Here is a 20,832-nt window from a genome sequence, read left to right on the forward strand (position 1 = left end):
ATATAGTCTCAGGCTGGCCTCAAACTCAAGGCAATCTTCCTACCTCTGCCTTCTGAGTACTGGGATTAAAGGTGTGTGCCACCACACCCAGCTTTAAATGAGAGCATTTTGAGTGACACCATAATGGTGGGTATGTCACTGTGCAAGTGGACTACCTCCAGAGGGAAGCCTTACCTTTGACTGTGGACTCAGGGCTGAGGCCGTGTCAGTGCAGGTCCACTGAATCTGACAAATGCATTGCTTACGTTTGTGGGCTCCTGCTTCAGCCTCCTGGTGGGTGCCTGACTACACGTGTGTGTCACCACACCCAGACAGTCCTCAGCAGTCCTTTACGGAGAAGGAAGTCATTTACCTGCTTTTCACAAATATGTCCCATTCCACAATCATTTTCAAGGCGCTCCTGCTAAGCACAAACACTAATACCAGACTACCAATAAAATCACATGTTTATTAAGCACTTGTTCTCATGTTTCTGCTAAGCAACTGACAGGCAGGCCCTCGTCCGCCTTCTACACGAGACCTCTGAGGCAGCAAGTCCAACCATCCCACACTTGAGAAATGAGGCCAAGAGGGGAAGCCATGTGCCTGCAGTCACACAGCAAGGAAAGGCTGAAACTGGCAGTCCTAGCTAAATGACAAGGGGCCTCTCCAAAGTGCTTTGTGCACGTAACAAGGCGTCGTTGAGAGCCTTTTGTGTCCCAGGACCTGATTTTCCTGGTAGCATTACCTTTTTCTTGCTTGTTTTGAATTTGGGGATAGAACTCAGGGCTTCTTGCATGTCACGTACATGCTCCATGTCTAAGTGACATCCCTAGCTTAGCTGCTAGTTTACTGTGAGAAGAGTGGTAGTCTAGCCTGACTTCCTTTGATGTACCATTTTATCTCTAAAGTTCAGCCAAGCCGCCTTGCTGAAAATGGGCTCCACGCCCATCAAGCCCCAGTAGAGGAAACAGCTTATTCCCCTTATTCCCAACGGGTCTTAACTATCAGAGGTGGAGGACCCCAAAGGAATGTTATTCAAGGGCACGATGAGCCCTATGGTGGTATGATGTGAATGTATGTCCACCACAGCCGTGGGTTTATTTATTTATTTTTATTTATTTATTTGAGACAGACAGACAGAGACAGATAGAGAGAGAATGGCATATCAGGGCTTCCATCTACTGCGAATGAACTCAAGTCACATGTATCACCTTCTGCATCTGGCCTACGTGGGTACTGGAGAATCGAACCTAGGTCCTTTGGCTTTGCAGGCAAGTGCCTTAATCTCTAATCCATCTCTCCAGCCCCCCCCCCCCTTTTTTTTTATTAAGGTCAAGGTTCCTGATGAAGTCTCCAGTACTCTGCTGGAGGAGGTGTCACTGGGGGTGGGTCTGAATTCCAGCCCAAGGGTGTGTGCCGAGCAGTGTGAGCTTTGGGTTGGTGCTTGCTCATGGTGCCGGCTGCTGGCTTGTGTCTGCCTGCGGCAGTTGTTTCTCTCTGCTTGGATGTGTGGAAGTCTGGATCTACGGCAGGTTCTTCCTCTGCTTCTGGGTCTGCAAGCTTGAAATAAACCCGTTCCTCCTGTAAGCTGTGGTTGGCTGGGTATCCATCCCAGCAACATGGAGCTGAGTGCAACAAGCCCCCTTGCCCATCCTGGGTCCCTTAGGGTATCCAGGCTCACAGGTGAGGAAGGAAGTCACTGCACAGAGATGGAGGGCTCCAGGCGAGGAGTAAGGTGCTCAGGAATCTGCGGCAGACCTTTTCTGTGGGCGCTGCTTAGGTCCTGCTTCTGTGTGCTGAACTTCAGCACACACTAAACACCGAAGGGGCCTGACCTTGGTACTTCTCTTGGGCTGATTTCAGGATGGATACAAGGTTCTGGAATGTGGGACGAAAGGAGGCCTCTGCCTCCCAACAGTTCTTCATAAGAAGATAGATCTAGGAGAGGATAGATGGGGGCTCTGAGTACCCCATAACATGATGGTGGGAACCAACAGGAAAAGGCTACAGGGTGGCCTCACCTCACAGGGACATTTTTCTGGCTGTGGCAGTCTCTCCCCTCGCTCCAGCAGGTCTGTGAGCCTCAGTATAGTCATCTGTCCCTGGGTGAGGCCGATGAGCTCGATGAATTTCTATATCATAAGCAACAAGTTTTAGTTGAGTTCTGGAGATCTGAACTCAGGATCTCAAAGTCTGGAGGTACACATTTCTTCCTGTATGCTGCTGCTTTTTTTCTTTTTTTTGGTTTTTCGAGGTAGGGTCTCACTCTAGCTCAGGCTGAATTGGAATTCACTATGTATTCTCAGGGTGGCCTCGAACCCTCCCACCTCTGCTTCTTAACGGCGTGTGCCACCACGCCCAGCTAACATCAGTTTCTTGAGATGGGAGTCTTTTTGTGTTGTCAGGCTGGTCTTTTACTCCTAGGCTTATGGTAACCCTCCTGATTTAGCCTCCTGAGAAGCTGGATTAATGAAAGGGTTCTGCTTCTGTTTTACTTTAACTCCTCCCCTCACCATGCCTAGCCAAGCTTGGTGACCCATGACTGCTCAATGACTGGATACAAGGTGCACACACAATCAAGCTAGGCCAATCAGAGAAGCTATGGGAATCTTCTCTAGAAAAGGATCCCAGCATGGCTTTGGTGGCGCACACCTTTAATCCCAGCACTTGGGAGGCACAGGTAGGAGGAATGACTTTGAGGCCACCCTGAGACTACACAGTGAATTCCAGGTCAGCCTAGGCTATAGCAAGACCCTATCTCAAACAAACAAACAAACAAAAGATCCCTGCCTCATGCTTGTGCTGAGAGGACTGGTACCTGAGATACACCATTGCGATGACTCTTGATGCCTCACTCTCCTGGATCGTCATGAGTTCAAGGCCACCCTGAGAGGCCTTAGATAGAACCCCCCCTTCCAGAAAAATCCTAACACTTCAGAGATGGAGTGGTAAGATCAGGAGTTCAAGGTTAGTCTTGACTACATAGGGAGTTTGAAGCCAGCCTGGGTTATATGAGATCAGGCCTCAAACAAAGTTCCTCACCCTGGCAACTGCATTACTCCTAGCCTATAAAACTGCTTTTTTTTTTTTATTTTTTGGGTTTTCTTTCAAGGTAAGGTCTCCCTCTAGCACAGACTGGCCTCACACTCACAGCAATTCTCCTACCTCAGCTGCTGGAGTGCTGTATTTACAGGTGATTGCCTGTTCTAATTTCCTTAGCAAATACTGGGGTGGGGTACTCACCGTGGGGGGACTCTGACTGGAGTCACAGTACGTCAATAGCTCATAGAGGGTCACTCCGAAGGACCAGACATCAGATGCATAGTAGAATTTACACTCCTTCAGGCATTCTGGTGCATACCTATGGAAAAGGGACACTCAGGACTGGGCATGGGAATCATACCAGACGATAGTTCTCATGGGGCTAAAGGACTTCTGTGACCCCAGGTGGGAGCCCACCCTTAAGAGCACGGCCTAAGCAGATTTTTTGTTTTGTTTTGTTTTTTTGAGGCAGGGGCTCACTCTAGCCCAGGTTGACCTGGCACTCATTCTGTAGTCCCAGGCCTTAAATTCAAAGGGATCCCCCCCATGGGAACCGGGCGATGGCTTAGAGGTCAAAGGGATCCCCCTGCTTCCGCCTTACTAGTGCTGGGATTAAAGATGTGCATCACCACCACTCTTAGCTCAGATTTTTTTTTTTTTCTAATTTGAGAGCAACAGGCAGAGAAAGAGGCGGGGGGGGGGGGTGTCAGAAAATGGGTGCGTCAGGGCCTCCAGCCACTGCAAAGGAACTCCAGACGTGTGCGCCCCCTTATGCATCTGGCTAACATGGGTCTTGGGGAATCGAGCCTCAAACAGGGGTCCTTAGGCTTCACAGGCAAATGCTTAACTGCTAAGCCATCTTTTTTTTTTTTGAGGTAAGGTCTTGCTGTAGCCCAGGCTGACCTGGAATAAATCCCAGGCTGGCATTGAACTCAGTGATCCTCCTACCTCTGCCTCCCTGAATGTTGGGATTAAAGGTGCACGCCACCAAGACCACCTGGCTTAAGATTTTTCTTCTTTTTAAAAAACATTTATTTATTTATTTATTTGAGAGAGAGAAAGAGGCAGAGAGAGAGAGAATGGGCGCAACAGGGCTTCCAGTCACTACAAACAAACTCCAGATGCCGAGGTTCTTTGGCTTTGCAGGCAAGCACCTTAACCACTAAGCCATCTCTAAGATTTATTATTTTCTTATTTTGTTTTTCGAGGCAGGGTCTCTGTATGGTCCAAGCTGACCTGGAATTCACTATGTAGTCTCAGGCTGGCCTCGAACTCATGGCGATCCTCCTACTCAGGTGACATGAGCTTTAACCTCCCACCCCCCTCCACACATTTCTAGGCTCCACCCAGATCCACTGGGGCCTGTTCTTTCCTGTCTCCACTCTGCTGGTTTCCCCCCTCATGCTGTGCCCCCCAGCCTAGTCACCAGAACACGGGGCTGTCCCCATCCTCGCGCACACGGTAGTATTCATGGCCTTCAGGCACAGCCTTGGCTAGGCCAAAGTCCCCAATCTTGACCAGCCTGTCATTGTCCAACAGCACGTTGCGCGCGGCTAGGTCACGGTGGATGTAGTGCTGAGCGTGTAGGTAGGCCATGCCCTAGGGGTGAAGGCAGGGTAAGTCAGGATTAATGGACTGAGACTGACAAGCAGGGACCAAGGTGGCTAGGAGACAGTCAGTAAGGACCTGGCAAGGACAGGGAAATGGAGCCTGAAAGCAGGAGTTGGGCCAGGTGGAGGACGACTCAGGAGAACTGGGGATTAGTGGATAACCCATGCAAATTTGGATAGGGTCAGGGGCTTCTTGGGATGTGGCTAGATTGTCTGGAGTCCAGGGCTGGAGAGATGGATTAGCAGTTAAGGCTTGCCTGCAAAGCCTAAGAATTTAGGTTCAATTCCCCAATACCCATGTAAAAGCCAGATGCACAAGGTGGTGCATGTGTCTGGAATGCGCAGTAGGTAGAGGCCCTGGCCTGCCAACACTATCTGCCTCTTTCTCTTTCTAATAAGTAAAATACTGAAAGAAAGAAAGAAAAACATGCAGTCCAGTCCAAGGATATGAGCAGGGCCAGCACAATTAGATCAGCTAGGACCCCACGGGCAGGCTGAAGCAGAGGGGCAAATTCTGAAAGTAGGAGAGGGACGGCCTACCTCACAGATCTGCTGGGCGAACAGCAGCAGCTGGGCCAGCCCGACACTGTGACGGGGGAGATAGTCTCGGAGGCTGCCCAGGGGCATGTACTCCATGACCAGTTGCACCGACTTCTCACCTGCTGTTGACAGTGGCCACAAGAGAAGCAAAAGGAGGGGGCTGGCATACTTGTCCTGGGCACCTCAAAGCCCCCTCCCAGGTCCTTCGGTGCAGTGGACTCATCTTGAACCCTGTATGCATGCAAAACTGGTGCTGGGGCTCCTGTCTATCCTGGTTCTAGAGGGAAGGACCCATCAACTGGGAAGGCGGCTGCCTGGCTGTACCCCTGCTCTGAGGTTGAGCAATTCTAATTGGTCAGGCCAGAAAGGTTATAGCTCTGTCCACCTTGGTCTTCACAGCAGCCTTTGTACTTGACGATGTGTTCATGGTACAGGGTGCGAAGGATTTCAATCTCCCGCCTCCACCCTGAGTGGAGCTGGGGACCACAACCCTCCTTAAGGGATTTCACAGCCACCATCTCGCCAGTGCCGTCATTGTTCGGGTCGTAGCAGGACAGGCTGACCTTGCCGAAGTGACCCTGGCATGACCAGACAAGACAGGAGACTCAGACCCATGCTGTATGGCCCTGGGCCATGACCCCACGTGAAATCTTTAGTAAGTGCAAGGCCCCGCTTTATGTTACTAGGTCTTTGGGAGCCTGGGTCTCTTCTCAGTTCCTCAGGGCCTCCCTCAAAGCTAAGGGGCTTCCCATTATCATCATCCAGAGCTGTTCCTACACACTAACTGCTTTAATCCACAAACTCTTCCTCCACCCAGTAGGTCTAACAGTCCCACTCTTAGCTTGCCATCCCTGACCCAGCTACGTACCCCCACTCCCAACCCAACCCCAGCTTTTTAGCCCACCCAAACTGTTCGTCCAAATCCCCTCTGCCCCACCCCAGCCACTCAGTGCCCAACCTCTCCCTCACCTCTCCTAGATCTCGGATCTTTTTCAAATACCGCTTGTGGAAAACTGTGGGGTCTGAGGCAAGTGGGTTTGGGTTCACGGTTGAGACATCCACTAGATCTGGAAGAACCACAGCAGAGGAGGCTGCACCATGGCCCTTAACCCAGTGGGGCCACACTGCAGAACACAGGAGACCCTGCCCCACCAGGATCAGGATCCCTCTCTCCTCTTACCAGAAACCCCTTAAGTGAATCAAAGCCTGCACACACCCTGTGTGCCTGGTCAGAAACCTTGGGGAGCATGGTGCCATCAGCAGGAACCCCAGCCCCATCCCTGTCCCCCAAGGTCTCAGCTCACTGTGGGGCTGCAGCCTAGTGAGGTCCCGTAGGATGGTCCGGAATGATGGCCGCTGGGCTGGCTCATAGGCCAGGCACTGGCTGGTGAGCGTGGCCAGCTCAGGGCACGAGGGCTCGGGCAGCTGGTGCTGCTTCTGGTAGAATCGTTCTTTCTGTGGGGTTGGGGATCCGCAGGAGTGAGTACCCCATCTCTTCCACAAGAGTCACAGCTGCGCCCCAGAGCAGCAAGGCTAACCCAGCCCTGTGTGTGTTCCTCATGTTCCCGTCTTCACAGGAGGGCAACCAAGGTTTGTGGAAGGGATCATGCAGTTGGAATCTGAACCCACGTCTAGCCCATGCCTGCACTCCCCAGATGCACCGAAGCCTCATGGCCTTTGCACACTCCATGCTTGCTCTCTAGCCAGGCTCACTGTTCTCACTCTTCTGTTACTCAGCCGTCGGCAGGAAGCTGTACTTGGCACTGCAGATAGGTAAGGGACCCCTGCCTCATTTCTGTTGTTGGTGTGTAGGTGTGGTATGTGTAGTACATGCGCGTGTGTGAAGACGCACATGCTCAGTGTGCATGTGTGGGGAGGCCGGAGAACGTTTGGTGTCCCTTCTCTATGGCTCCTCCATGTCATGCCCTTGTCTCACTGAACCTGGAGAGACCCTCCTGTCTTCACTCCACCTTAGTGCTGGGGTCACAGGAGTACAGGGTCATGCCTGCCTCCCCCCGCAACCCCACGGGGTACAGTCTCATTTTAGCCCAGGCTGATTTGGAACTCACTCCTCCTACCTCAGCCTCCTGAGTGCTGGGACTAAAGGTGTGCGCCACCACACTCAGCCATGCCTGGCTTATGTTGGTGCTGGGGATTGAACTCGGGTCCTCATGCTTACATAGCAATTACTTTTACCGGCTGAGCCCTCTCCCCAGCCTGTGTACTTGCTTTGTGGGCCTGGCACTCATTTTCACAAAGACTTCAAAATTTGGGAGGGCCAGGCGTGGTGGCTCACACCTTTAATCCTCAGGAGGATGAAGTAGGAGGATGTCCATGAGTTTAAGGGCAGTTGACTGAGTTACAGACAGCCTGGGCTAGACTGAGACTGGCTTAAAAATAAATAAATAAATTAATTAAATAAATAAATAAATAAAAAGTTGGGAGGGTGGTGAAGCCCAAGTAACGGAGGCCTCAGGATGTACCTCTGAGGAGGCGCGGCCCTGCAGCGGGGCCTCCCCATCGAAGCAGATCTCCAGGAGGGTAGCACCAAAGCCCCACTTGTCCGCTGCAGTGCTCAAACTGTTGGTCCCACCAGACAGACATTCAGGAGCCATCCACGGGATGCGTTCCACCCGCTCTGAAGAACACTCACAGGTCAGCAAGGGAGGGTGGCAGGGTGTACGTACAGGAAGCTTATCCCTATGCCCAGTCCTGCTCAAGAACTTACCCTCTCTGGAGAGAGCGCCTAGGCCCACGCCAGGGTCACTCAGCTTGATGAAAGGGCTGGTGCCTTCTTCCAGCCCCAGCCGCGCCAGCAGGATGTTCCGACCACATACATTGCCATGAACCAAGTTCTTGTCTTCCTGGGGTGGGAGACAAGGAGGTAACCTGGCCACTGGGGAAGGGCAGACTATCCAATTCTGTGAGGCCACCATACGGATGGCCATGTGCAAATGGTGAGTGTCAGCACTACTGGATGATGATGTGACCTACAGCACTGGGGTCTGAGTGAGTGGCTAAGGTTCTTTTCTTTTCTGGTTTTTCGAGGTAGGGTCTTGCTCTAACCAAGGCTGACCTGGAATTCACTATATAGTCTCAGGATGGCTTCAAACTCTCATCAATCCTCCTACCTCTGCCTCCCTCAGAGTGCCTCAGAGTGGATTGAAGGTGTGCACCAGCACGCCCAGCTTAGGCTAAGATTCCTTAGGGACAAAAAGCCAGAAAAGCTTGGCACTTGGGAGGCTGAGGTAGGAGGGTCACTGTGATTTTGTGGCCAGTATGAACTACAGAGTAAGTTCCAGATGAGCTTAGCCTGGGTTAAAGTGATAATCTGCTTTAAAAAACAAAAACAAAATTGACAGGCACTTTTGGGAGGTTTGAGGCCAGTCTGGGACGACAGTGAGTTTCAGGTCAACCTGGGCTAAAATAACACCTGCCTCCAAACAAAACAAAATAAGATAATAATAAATAAATAAAAACAAAATGCCAATTCGCCAATGCCAGGATTTGATTGCCTTGTTTAGTATTGTGCCTTTGGAGTCTAGTACAAGGCCTGGCATAGATCCCACAGTTATCCTTGAACACACAGGGCAGGTGAAATAGGAAGCTGGTGTAATGGGTACAGAAAGAGCCTGGGGGGAAACTGCCAAGAGAGAGCAGCAAAGGAGGCAAAGGCCAAGACCCAAGGGCAGAAATACCAGCAAGGACCTGGGGGACGCATCACATAGCAGGTACATGGGCCAATCTTCCAAAGCCAGAGAGAGGAAATGAAGGCGGGGATGTGGCTTCTACCATGATGCCCTGATTGCTTCAACCCCTACCACTGATCCAATTCCACTCCCATCCACATACCAGGTAGCTGAGAGCACTGGCCAGTTGCTGAGCAGCAGATACTTTCCAGGCCATGGGCACACGGCCCTTCTCTCGCCGCAGCCACACGTCCAGGGGACCGTGTTCTATGAATTCTGTCACTATGACATCTGCAAAGATAACTTCCCTCCGTTGTTGCCCGCCTGCCTGTTACTCTGCTCCAAGGGTCCAGGGAGTGGGGGAACGGGCTGTGGCTGGTGATGGTGTCGGTAGAGGGGCTGGGTTGAGTGTGTGGGGTGAGGAAATGGTGGACAGAGGGCACAGTAAGGCAGAGGTAGAAATGAGAATTTGGGCTGGGGGTGGGGAGGGACACAGAGGAGGTTGCCAAGCACGTGACAAAAATAGGCTCAGGAGGGCTGGAGAGATGGCTTAGCGGTTAAGCGCTTGCCTGTGAAGCCTAAGGACCCCGGTTTGAGGCTCGATTCTCCAGGACCCACGTTAGCCAGATGCACAAGGGGGCGCAAGCGTCTGGAGTACGTTTGCAGTGGCCAGAGGCCCTGGCACGCCCATTCTCTCTCTCCCTCCCTCTCTGCCTCTTTTCTCGCTGTCTGTTGCTCTCAAATAAATAAATAAAACAAACAAAATAAAAAAAAAAAAAGCTCAGGAAGTGGGGTGGGGTGCTACGGGTGTAGGTAGGCCAACAGGTGTGCAACAGGAGGCTAGGGCACAAGTGTTGGGACAGCCATGGGGGAGTGTGCTGGGGGAGGCATAGTCAGGCTTAGGCCAGTGCTGTAGGTACCAAAAGGAACACATACTTGGGGGCACTACAAGGGTGGGGCTAGCGACAGTTTGTACAAGATGCTTGCAGAGACATGAAAGGAGGGACAGAGCCAGCGCCAGGCTCTGCGGAGGACATCACAGGGCTGAGCTCTGGCTGCTGCCAGTGCTGTAGGAAGGGAAGGGTGGAAGGGGCTGGAATGGGAAATGGGAACTAGCAGGCAGTTGGTTGATGGTCGAGGTACAGCCAGGAAATGGTCAAGGAAGGAGAGGGTGAAGGTGTCATTTGGGTTAGGATCTAAGTGGAGGGTTGCCACAATAGTCAGGGGTGAGCTGTGGGTTGAAGGTCATGATATAACCCCGGGTCAGAGTACAGAGAAGAGCTAAGTGGTCAAGGGCGCTGGAGGTGTGGCTCAGCAATAGAGCGCCTGCCTAGAATCCCCCAGCGAGGGGCTGGGGGACATCTCAGCAGCTGAGTGCCTGCATAGTACATACAATGCCATGGTTCCATTCCCAGAAACAAGCACAATACAAGGCAGTAGCTGCAGTACAGACCAAGGCAAGAGGGTAGGAGGGCTGGAAGCACACCCGATCGGGTGCGGTGGAGCCCCACTCACTCTCAGAGCCGCGCACACAGACTCCGTGAAGGAAGGCCAGGTGCATGTGGGACACCTGGCTCATGAGGCTGGCTGTCTCGTAGAAGGCCTGTGGGAACCAGGCAGGTCAGGGCACTGAAAACCCCCCACTCCAGCCCCCGACTCCTCAGACACCCAACAGTTGGGCTCTGCTCACTCTCTCACCAGGGCGATGTGGTGGTGACTGGGGTCCAGGACTTTAAGCACCACACGAAGGTCCTGCCCACAGCTCCTACCAGGTTCCACTTTGCCCTCCTCTGGGCCCTCCACTCGCAGAAGGCCCTCGTACACGTTGGTCCTTGTGCCTTGGCCCAAGTGAGACAGCTGTAGGAAATGGTATCCAATATGGTCAGGATGCTGGTGCTAAGGTCCCAAGGGCCCTGCCCCGTGTCCAAGCTCTGCCCTGCCACACCCACCTGGGTGATTTCATCCTGGTGAACTCGGTGAAAGCTAAGCTGGCTGAGGTTAAGGGATCTGGTGCTGGTGCGAGATCCCCGCATGATTATAAGGTTGGAGATTTCTAGGGGCAGATGTGACGCGTTGATTTGGCATGGTGGGGTGGGGGGAGGACACACTACATAATCACCTTCCAGGTCCCCTCTACTTACCACCTGGTCTGGGCAGGCAACAGTGACGCAAAGGGAAACAGTCATCCCCAGCTCGCAGCGAGCAGCCCTGCAAGGCCCCACGCAGCTCACGCACACTGCCAAAGGTGCGACCCCAGCCCTCCAGCACTAATGCCCCCGGCTGCTGCTGCTCAATGGGGAACTTCCGGAGACGCAGGCTCTGCCCTCCACTGGTGGCCTGAGACTGGTGGAGGGGAGAAGTGAGGGGGGTCCAGACATGGCACATGTGCAGATCACCTGGTTACCCCCCCACCAACCCCTGCTCAGGGCCCACCAGGTCTCGCTGGGCCACCGTGAGGATGAGGCGGTACAGGTGACTGGTACTCCAATGGATGAGGTAGAGGCCTTCCTCTGGCCGTAACTTGGCCTGCACAAAGGGATCCCTGGGAGGGCACAAGGGAAAAGGGGTGTCATAAGGCTACTTGGTACTAGAGGACTCATGCGGTGCACAACCCAGCTGGGAAACAGGTCCACCAACCAGACAGAAGCTGGTGTGCTGACTTGTGTCTGCAATCCCAGCTCTTGGGTCTGAGGCAGGAGGATCACAACTTTGAGGCCAATCTGGGCCACATAGTGACACTCTAGGAGATGGCTCAGTGGGTAAAGTATTTGCCATGCATGCATGCGGACCTGAGTTTGGACCCCCAGTACCCATGTAAATGCCAGGCATGGTAGCACACACCTGTGATCCCAGCACTAGGGAGGCAGACAGGTGGATCCCCAGTCCTTGCTAACTAGCTATTGTGAGCTCCAGGTTGAATGAGATGCCTTAATTCAAAAATAGGAATGTGGGGCTGGAGAGATGGCTTAGCGGTTAAGCGCTTGCCTGTGAAGCTTAAGGACCCTGGTTTGAGGCTCGGTTACCCAGGTCCCACGTTAGCCAGATGCACAAGGGGGCGCATGCGTCTGGAGTTCGTTTGCAGAGGCTGGACGCCCTGGCTCGCCCGTTCTCTCTCTCTCCCTCTATCTGTCCTTCTCTCTGTGTCTGTCGCTCTCAAATAAAAAAAAAAACAAATAAAATAAGAATGTGGCCAGGCGTGGTGGCTCATGCTTTTTATATAATACCAGCACTCAGGAGGCAGAGGTAGGAGGATCACCATGAGTTCAAGGCCACCCTGAGAATACATAGTGAATTCCAGGTCAGCCTAGGCTAGAGTGAGACCCTGCCTCGAAAAACCAAAAAAAAAAAAAAAAAAAAAAAAAAGCTGGGTGTGGTGGCGCACACTTTTGATTCCAGCACTCTGGAGGCAAAGGTGAGAGGATTAGAGTTTGAGGCCAGCCAGAGACTACATAGTGAATTCTGAATTCTGGGTCAGCCTGGGCTACAGCCAGGCCCTACCTTGAGAAACTCAACAAACAAAAAGAACTCTTAACTGGGCCTGGTGGCGCACACCTTTAATCCCAGCACCCAGGAGGCAGAGGTAGGAGGATCACCGTGAGTGTAAGGCCACCCTGACACTACATAGTAAAAATAAGTATGTGGTAGCTCATTCTAATTCCAGCACTTGAGAGGCTGAGGTAGGAGGACCACAGTTTGTGCAACGCTATCCTGGGCTAGAATGAAACCTACCTCAAAAAAAAAAAAAAAAAGTCTAGGGTACAGTGATCTTGAACTTCTGATCCTCTTGCCTCCACCTCCTGAGGGATAGGATTACAGGCCATGGACCATCACACCATGCTTGACAAGGACTCTACCAGGTCAACTATGTCCTCAGGCCCTCTTTTGTTTCTTTTTTTTTCTTTGGTTTTTTGAGGTAGGGTCTCACTCTGGTCCAGGCCAACCTGGAATTAACTCTAGTCTCAGGGTGGCCTTGAACTCACGGTGATCCCGAGTGCTGGGATTAAAGGCATGCACCATCACATCGGCTCTTTTTTTAATTTTTTTTTTGTTTATTTTATTTATCTGAGAACAACAGGCAGAGAGAGAGAAAGCGGCAGGGAGAGCCACTGCAAACGAACTCCAGATGCATGCGCCCCCTTGTGCATCTGGCTAATGTGGGTCCTGGGGAATTGAGCCTTGAACTGGGGTCCTTAGGCTTCACAGGCAAGCGCTTAACTGCTAAGCCATCTCTCCAGCCCTTGTTTTTGTTTTTTGAGGTAGGGTCTCACTCTGGTCCAGGCTGACCTGGAATTAACTCTGTCATCTCAGGGTGGCCTTGAACTCATGGCGATCCTTCTACCTCTGCCTCCTGAGTGCTGGGATTAAAGGCATGCGCCACCATGCCTGGCTCTTTTTTTAATTTTTTAAAAATACATTTTATTTATTTGAGAGAGAGAAAGAGGGAGAGAATGGGTGTGCCAGGACCTCCAGCCACTGCAAACAAAGTCCAGATGCATGCACCCCCTTGTGCATCTGGCTTATGTGAGTACTGGAGAATCCAACCAGGATCCTTTGACTTTGCAGGCAAATACCTCAACCACTAAGCCACCTCTCCAGCCCTGTTTCTACTTTTTTTTTGTTTTTTTGAGGTAGGGTCTCACTCTGGTCCAGGCTGACCTGGAATTAACTCTGTCATCTCAGGGTGATCTTGAACTCATGGCGGTCCTCCTACCTCTGCCTCCCGAGTGCTGGGATTAAAGGTGTGCGCCACCACGCCTGGCTTGTTTCTACTTTTTGCATGTGTGTGTGTACATGTTTGTATGTGTGCAGGTACACCTGTGCATGCATGTGTGCATGTGCAGTCATATTGTGCACTTTCCTTAGTTGTTCTTTACCTTGCTTTTTGTTTTGGGTTTTAGGTCTTGTTTGTTTTCATTTTTGTTTTTGAAGGTAGGTGGACCTGGAATTCACTGTAGTCTCAGGGTGGCCTTGAACTCATGGTAATCCTCCTACTTCTGCCTCCTGAGTGCTGGGATTAAAGGAGTATACCACCATGCCTATTTTTTTTTTTTTTTGTTTTGTTTTTTGAGGTAGGATCTCACTCTAGCCCAGGCTGACCTGGAATCCACTATGTACTCTCAGGGTGGCCTTGAACTCTTGGCAATCCTCCTACTTCTGCCTTCCAAGCGCTAGGATTAAAGGTGTGTGTCACCACACTCAGTTTTTTTTTCATTTTTTTTCAAGGTAGAGTTTTGCTCTAGACCAGGCTTACCTAGCACTCACTCTGTAGTCCCAAACTGGCCTCAAACTCTGAGCGATCCTCCTGCTTCTGCCTCCTGCGTGCTGAGATTAAAGGTGTGTACCACCACACATTGACATTTTTTTAATTGGCTTTTGAGATAAGGTCTTAGTATGTAGCCCAATATGGTCTCCAGCAACTTGTGATCATTTAGCCTTAGCCTCCTGCGTGCTAGAATTACAGTTGTGTGCCACCACACCCAGCTAACTTCTTTTCTTTTTAAGTATGCAGACTCAGATATTTCACTATAGTAATGAAAAACGGATGACCACAGGGGTCTTGACATGCCAGGGGAGATAACTATCACAAGCACAAAAGGGACTAGAAGATGTAAGACACAGGCCCGTATTACATACACACTGACATACCGATGCTACCCACAAACACCGGCGCTGGGGGAAGGGCACACCTGGGTGTGATGGCAAGTGCAGCCCTAGCCCTCAGCAGTTGAAAATCACCACTGCAGCGTCTCAAGTGGAGGCACTGAAGGGTTAATGCCTCTCCTTGAAACTAGAGGGGACTGAAGGGCTAATGACTTTCCTTGAAACTAAGAGGACTTGAGAACATCAGAGGCATCTAGTCCCAGACAAGCTTGACAACGCCCCTGAACTCAGAGGGTCTTGAAGGAACAGAAACCATCTGGAGCATCCTGCCTTAGACAAGCTCACTGAAACAGCTTCTTCTCATTCTTTCAGAGCAAGGCCACAGACAGCTACAGTTCCTTATCAACTTCCCTTAGACCTGCACCTGGCCTGGCCTGTCTTCCTCAGAGTCCTCCTCGTGAACTTGAGCCCTAGCCGCACTCAGTGCTGCAGCCTCCGGCCCTCGGGAAGGTCGCAGCCCCTCGCTGTGCTTCAGTAAAGTCTCTGTCTGGTTGAGATGTGTAGTGTTTCTCTTGTACTTTTCTTTCATAATTTCCTTTCAGGGACAAGCCTTGGAGAGGTTAAATGTCTGCAGACATACCGAGGGACCAAGCCCCAATGTCACAGGTAGGCCAAAGGACATCCAATGCAAAGCCATGGACCCAAACAAGGCAACAGTCAGAAACTGTGACCTCATGGAATGCACGCCAGCCACACATACAGCTATTCCTGCTGTCTAGGTAGCAATGACAACTCACATACTGAGTGACAAGCCACAGACAAGACCCTTCAGGCAAGGACCCTTAACATCCCACCACACACACGCGTACCCAGGCACAATTACCCAACATGCCCCTCACAGCACTCACAGCAGGGGCCCGTGGATGCCATCCTCAATGCTCATCACCAGCCGTGGTGGTGCCACCTCATGACACAGGTAGTGGCTGGAGTCTGCAGTCAGGCGGAAATAGCCATCCACGAGTGCCACAAAAGACAGGGCTGCGGCACGTGAAGGCAGTGTCAGCTCCTGCGAGCCAAGGAGGGGTCAGGCGGGCGAACAGGACGGGCCACAGCCAATCCCACCAGCGCACCACCCTGGGCCCTACCAGGCACTTGTTGTCTTGCCGGTGAATGGTAACGCAGCACTCCTTCAGCACCACGTGGGAGACGTCTTGGAAGTCACAGAAGTAGGCCCAGGGCGGCTCCTGTGGTCTGTCGGGTGGCTGCTTCCCCACCCTGGGGGTCTTGGCCTTCTTCCCAGGCAAGCTGGATTGAGGGCTCCTCCTGCTGCTCGCAGAAGACTGAAAACCCAGCAAGTGGGGCAGGGCACAAGCATGGCATGGAGCAAGTTAGGCAGGATTAAGACGTGCTTTTTTTCCTTTATTTTCTTTGTCTCACTCTAGCCCAAGCTGACCTGGAACTCACTTTGTACTCCAGGCTGGCCCTCAAACTCATGGTGATCCTACCAACAGCTTCACAAGTGCTGGGATAATAAGCGTGAGCCACCATGCCCAGTTATTTATGTTTTGTTTTTTTCCGAGTAGGGTGTCGCTCTAGTCCAGAACAACCTGAACTTACTCTGCAGCCCAGTTTGATTGTGAACACACAGAGACCCTCCCACCTCTGGAACTAAAGGCGTGTGCTACTACACCAGGCTCCAGTTGACTTTGTTTTGCTTGCATATGTGTGTGTGCGTCTGTATATTGGTGTGCAGATGCATGAGCATGTGAGCATGCAGAGGCTGGAAGCAGACAACACACGTCTATTCCACTCTCCACTGCATTTACTAGCTGGACCCAGGCTCACTGGCTTGGCTTGTCTCGCTAGTCACTTTCCCTGGGGGCCCTGTTTCCACCTCCCCAGAGCTGGGATCAGACAGGTCACCACTCCACACCCACCATTTACATGGTGTTGGGGATCTGAACTCTTGTACAGAAAGCACTTTACCACTCAGACATCTCCCCAGCCCCAGGTCTATCTTACTGAAGAAAGGGAGGAAGGGAAGGAGGAAAGGACACAGACAGCAGGGAATACAGTCAGACAGGAGGGGACAGGGTTCCCTTTGGCCACCCTCGGCAGGACAAAGGTGAGTGGGGGAATCCAGTGTAGGGCTTACCTGAACCCTCCCCCCTCCCACGGAATAGAACTTTCCCAGCTCACCTCGGTCTGTAGTGGCCGCCACTGGATGCCACCGGTGCCTGTCACCAGTACCTCATGGGTAGGGGGTCGCGAGGCAGACTCTAGAACAGGGTCTCCAGGGAGCTGCCCCTTGTCCCGGATAAAGTCAGGGTCCCTTTCGGCCTGGGCCAGGAGCTCCAGATGACATACAGGTATGTGCTCTGTGCCAAAGCGGGGAGCCAGCCGCTCCAGGGTGGCCAGGTATTTGACCATTACCACCTGCTGGGACAGGTGGCCAGGACGGAAAGCTCTGAGGAAGCGACGGAAGACTCTGCGCATGCGCAGGCGTGTGAGCGCATTGTGCCTCTGGATCTGCTGACGGAAGGAGCGCGGGATGCAGGCCTTGAAGCTGGAGGGGTGACATTATGACCTGTCAGTAGCCTGAGTGGCCATGCAGGCTGAGCAACACCAGGCTAAGGGGTAGGTCCTGTATCAGGAAGTGGGAAAGACCATCTTGGGGCTAGAGAGATGGCTTTAAGGTTAAGATGAAGGACACAAGCTCAATTCCCCAGTACCCAGGTGAGCCAGATGCACGAAGTGGAGCTTGCGTCTGGAGTTACCTTGCAGTTCCTACAGGCTGACACGCCCATTCTGTCTGTCTCTTTCTCAAATACATAAATAAAATTTGTTTTGTTTTGTTTTGTTTTTTCAAGGTAGGGTCTCACTCTGGCTCAGGCTGACCTGGAATTCACTATGTAGCCTCAGGGTGGCCTCGAACTCTCAGCAATCCTCCTACCTCTGCCTCCCAAGTGCTGGGATTAAAGGCGTGTGCCACCACGCCCAGCTAAAATATATTTTTTAAATGACCAACTCAGCCAGATGTGGTGGTGCACGCCTTTAATCTCAGCACTTGGGAGAGGTAGGATTGCCATGAGTTCAAGACCACCCTGAGACTACATAGTGAATTGCAGGTCAACCTGGCTAGAGCGAGACCCTACCTTGAAAGACAAAAGAAAGAAAGAAAGAAAGAAAGAAAGAAAGAAAGAAAGAAAGAAAGAAAGAAAGAAAGAAAGAAAGAAAAGAAAGAAAAGAAAAGAAAAGGGAGAAGGAGAAGGAGAAAGGAGAAGGAGAAGAAGAAGAAAGACCAACTCAGGGCTAGAGATGACTAAGCAGTGAAGGCACATTGCCTGTGAAGCCTAAGGACCCAGGTTCGATTCTCCAGGTCCCACCTAAGATGCACAAGGTGGTACATTGAGTTAGTTTGCAGCAGCTAGAACCGTGGTGTGCCCATTCTCTCTCTCTCTCTGTCTCAAATAAAAAATAAGTAAAAAGACCAACTTAGTCAGTGAGGTACTTGAGTGTGGAGTGCAGACTTCCAGAAGCCACAGTGGCACTGAAGCCAAGTCCAAAGCACAGAAATGTGTGGAAGCTCACAAAGGGTCTTCTTCTGGACAGGGGTGGTGGTATACTCCTGTAATCCTGACAATCAGGAGGTTGAAGCAGGAGGGTCCCGCATTCAAGGTTAGCCTGCGTGGTCCAGAGCCCTACTGAAGGAGGACAGGAGAAAGCTAGCTCTTAGGCAATTGTAGTTAGAGACTGAGGCCCAAAAAAAGAACCAGGAGATGCTACTCCACATGCCATCTCACCCTCAAGAACGGAACTCCTGCCTGGTGTGGTGGTGCACACCTGTAATCCCAGCACTCGGGAGGCAGAGGTAGGAGGAATGCCATGAGTTCAAGGCCAGCCTGAGACTACAGAGTTAATTCCAGGTCAGCTTGGGCTAGAGCGAGACCCCACCTCAAAACAATAAAAGCTGGGCGTGATGGCACATGCTTTTAGTCCCAGTACTTGGGAGGTAGAGGTTGGATTGCCATGTGTTCCAGGCCACCCCAAGACAACATTGTGAATTCCAGATTAGCCTGAGCTACAGCGAGATCCTAGCTAAAAAAAAGGGTGGGGGGAGCTGGAGAGATGGCTTAGTGGTTAAGGCACTTGCCTATGAAGCCTAAGAACCTAGGTTCGATTCTCCATTACCCACGTAAGCCAGATGCAGAAGGTGACATCTTGAGTTTGTCTGCAGTGGCTGGAGGTCCGGATGTGCCCATTCTCTACCTGCCTCTTTCTCCCATAAATAAATAAGCAAGCAAACAACAGAGCGCAATGGCATTCATCTTTAATCCCAACACTTGGGAAGCAGAAGTAACAGAAGCGCCATGTGTTGGACAGACTACAGAGTGAATTCCAGGTTAGCCTGGGCTAGAACAAGACCCTACCTCCAAAAACAAAAAAACAAACAAACAAAAGAATAAATCACGTCTGATGAAGAGATCTATAGTGGCCCCTGCTGCCCAGTCTATCACACTACCTAGTCAGAAGACCCTGGATAGGCTGCCTCAGGGATCCACCCTCAATCTACCAACCAATTGGGTCTTCCCGTTGCCTGTAGGGCTCCTGTCTTCTTTCTGCCCCTGACTGTACTCACCTCAGCTCAGCTTAAGTGTTTCTGGCTCTGCTCTGCCAGTATTTTCTTTGCTCAGGCAACAGGGCCACATGGGTATCTGATTTCCCTCTCACCCAAGGTGGGTGAGTGGAGTGAGCATTAAACTGTTTCTTGGGGGCTGGAGGGATGGCTTAACGGTTAAGGCGTTTGCCTGCAAAGCCAAAGAACCCTGGTTCTATTTCCCCAGGACCCACGTTAGCCAGATGCACAAGGGGGCGCACGCATCTGGAGTTCATTTGCAGGGGCTGGAGGCCCTGGCGTGCCCATTCTCTCTGTCAAATAAATAAATAAAGAATAAAATAAACTGGTTCTTGGTCTGGAGGAACTCTTCAGTTTGCCTCTGCTTTAAAGATTGGGGTGTCAGCTGGAGAGGTGGCTTAGCAGTTAAGCGCTTGCCTGTGAAGCTTAAGGACCCGGGTTTGAGGCTCGATTCTCCAGGACCCACGTTAGCCAGATGCACAAGGGGGTGTATGCATCTGGAGTTTGTTTGCAGTGGCTGGAAGCCCTGGCGCGCCCATTCTCTTTCTCTCTCTCTCTCTCTCTAACTGCCTCTTTCTCTCTGTCTCTTGCTCTCAAATTAAAAAAAAAAAAAAGTTTGGGGTGTCTCACTTTTGATTACATGCATGACCTTCCTCTGGTCTCTGATCTGCCATGTGGGTGTGCTACCCAAGTAGTTTCAATTAGCAGTTGCCATGAGTATAACCCTGTTCATTCATTTCTCCTCTGACTCCTGGTCTCTACTTTAATATCATTTTTCATTGAGCCTCACCATTTCCCTTAACTTCCCTGCACAGAAAAGCACATGGCAAATGCCATGTGGGTTCCTCCCGAGTTTCTCCATACAAGTTACTAGAAGTCTACTTTCTATGGGTTTGCGGCTTTACTCCAGTTTCTCCCTTCAAACTCTCAATTTCTCTTCTGTTTGATACTTTTCCTCTTTTGGGAAAGCAGTGTGTTCTGAGTTGCTCTACATATACATAAAAGTTCTATCCTCTACATGTTTGCGGCTCTACTATAATTTTCCATTTTTTTAATTTGAGATTTATTTTGTGCATCTGGCTTATGTGGGTACAGAGGAATTGAGCCTCGAACCAGGATCCTTAGGCTTCACAGGCAAATGCTTAACCGCTAAGCCATCTCTCCAGCCCCCCCAATTTTCCTTTTTTTTAAGAGGAGAGCACAAACACAGTCCCCTACCACCACCACCACAAATTATGCTCTCGCATTTGGGGAAATCACATTGCACATCCGGAGTGCAATGAATAAGCCTCGTCCAGGGAAAACCACCTTCATGATCATGGTATCTCTCTTGCTAGGCACACATTCTACTCGTTTTCCACCAAAAACTTCAGTTTCTCTTCAGTGAACCTTATGAACTATGCAGTGTTTCCATATGAGAGCATGTTTCCTAAGTCTCACAATTTGTGATTTCTCCTTTAAATAGACCCCACAATTTGTGATTTCCCCCAAATAAATTTAGTAATTCCTAATTTATCCTTCTTGAGTCCGTTTTTATTATTATTATTTTGGTTTTTTAACCTGTTAGTCCAGGTTGATCCTCAGAGTGGACTCAAACTCACAGCAATCCTCCTACCTCTGCCTCCCAAGTGCTGACATTAAGGGTGTGTGCCACCATGCCTGGCAAGTCTATCTTTATTAATTATTATTTTTTTAATTATTTAAATTATTATTTTTTTAAAAAAACTCTTTT

The 20,832-nt window shown here is 51.0% G+C and overlaps 1 protein-coding gene and 1 non-coding gene across 11 annotated transcripts in view; both read right to left on the bottom strand.

Moving 5' to 3' along the window:
* Nucleotides 1-1,190: 1,190 nt before the first annotated feature.
* The window catches only part of Tyk2 (tyrosine kinase 2), a 29,598-nt gene continuing 9,956 nt past the window's right edge, over nucleotides 1,191-20,832 (bottom strand). For 6 of the 10 annotated variants that reach the window (XM_045143207.1, XM_045143204.1, XM_045143205.1 and 3 more), the window contains 19 exons: nucleotides 16,664-17,030; nucleotides 15,610-15,804; nucleotides 15,373-15,530; nucleotides 11,297-11,405; nucleotides 11,005-11,206; nucleotides 10,813-10,916; nucleotides 10,562-10,720; nucleotides 10,379-10,466; nucleotides 9,027-9,154; nucleotides 7,903-8,038; nucleotides 7,658-7,812; nucleotides 6,479-6,629; nucleotides 6,144-6,241; nucleotides 5,560-5,752; nucleotides 5,175-5,296; nucleotides 4,451-4,623; nucleotides 3,226-3,343; nucleotides 2,004-2,114; nucleotides 1,191-1,920 (listed from right to left, as the gene is read on the bottom strand). In XM_045143207.1, the coding sequence (XP_044999142.1) occupies nucleotides 1,786-1,920; nucleotides 2,004-2,114; nucleotides 3,226-3,343; nucleotides 4,451-4,623; nucleotides 5,175-5,296; nucleotides 5,560-5,752; nucleotides 6,144-6,241; nucleotides 6,479-6,629; nucleotides 7,658-7,812; nucleotides 7,903-8,038; nucleotides 9,027-9,154; nucleotides 10,379-10,466; nucleotides 10,562-10,720; nucleotides 10,813-10,916; nucleotides 11,005-11,206; nucleotides 11,297-11,405; nucleotides 15,373-15,530; nucleotides 15,610-15,804; nucleotides 16,664-17,030 (2,902 nt within the window). In that variant the 3' untranslated portion in view covers nucleotides 1,191-1,785. Of the gene's footprint in view, nucleotides 1,921-2,003; nucleotides 2,115-3,225; nucleotides 3,344-4,450; nucleotides 4,624-5,174; nucleotides 5,297-5,559; nucleotides 5,753-6,143; nucleotides 6,242-6,478; nucleotides 6,630-7,657; nucleotides 7,813-7,902; nucleotides 8,039-9,026; nucleotides 9,155-10,378; nucleotides 10,467-10,561; nucleotides 10,721-10,812; nucleotides 10,917-11,004; nucleotides 11,207-11,296; nucleotides 11,406-15,372; nucleotides 15,531-15,609; nucleotides 15,805-16,663; nucleotides 17,031-20,832 lie in introns of those variants that run through there. The other 4 variants (XM_045143206.1, XM_045143209.1, XR_006635746.1 and 1 more) reach the window with 4 other exon arrangements.
* On the bottom strand, nucleotides 20,290-20,445 carry LOC123458868. The gene has a single exon (XR_006635819.1). It is a non-coding gene; the product is annotated as a U1 spliceosomal RNA (small nuclear RNA).

Source organism: Jaculus jaculus, chromosome 2 (genome assembly GCF_020740685.1).
Source record: "Jaculus jaculus isolate mJacJac1 chromosome 2, mJacJac1.mat.Y.cur, whole genome shotgun sequence".
Classification (NCBI taxonomy): domain Eukaryota; kingdom Metazoa; phylum Chordata; class Mammalia; order Rodentia; family Dipodidae; genus Jaculus; species Jaculus jaculus.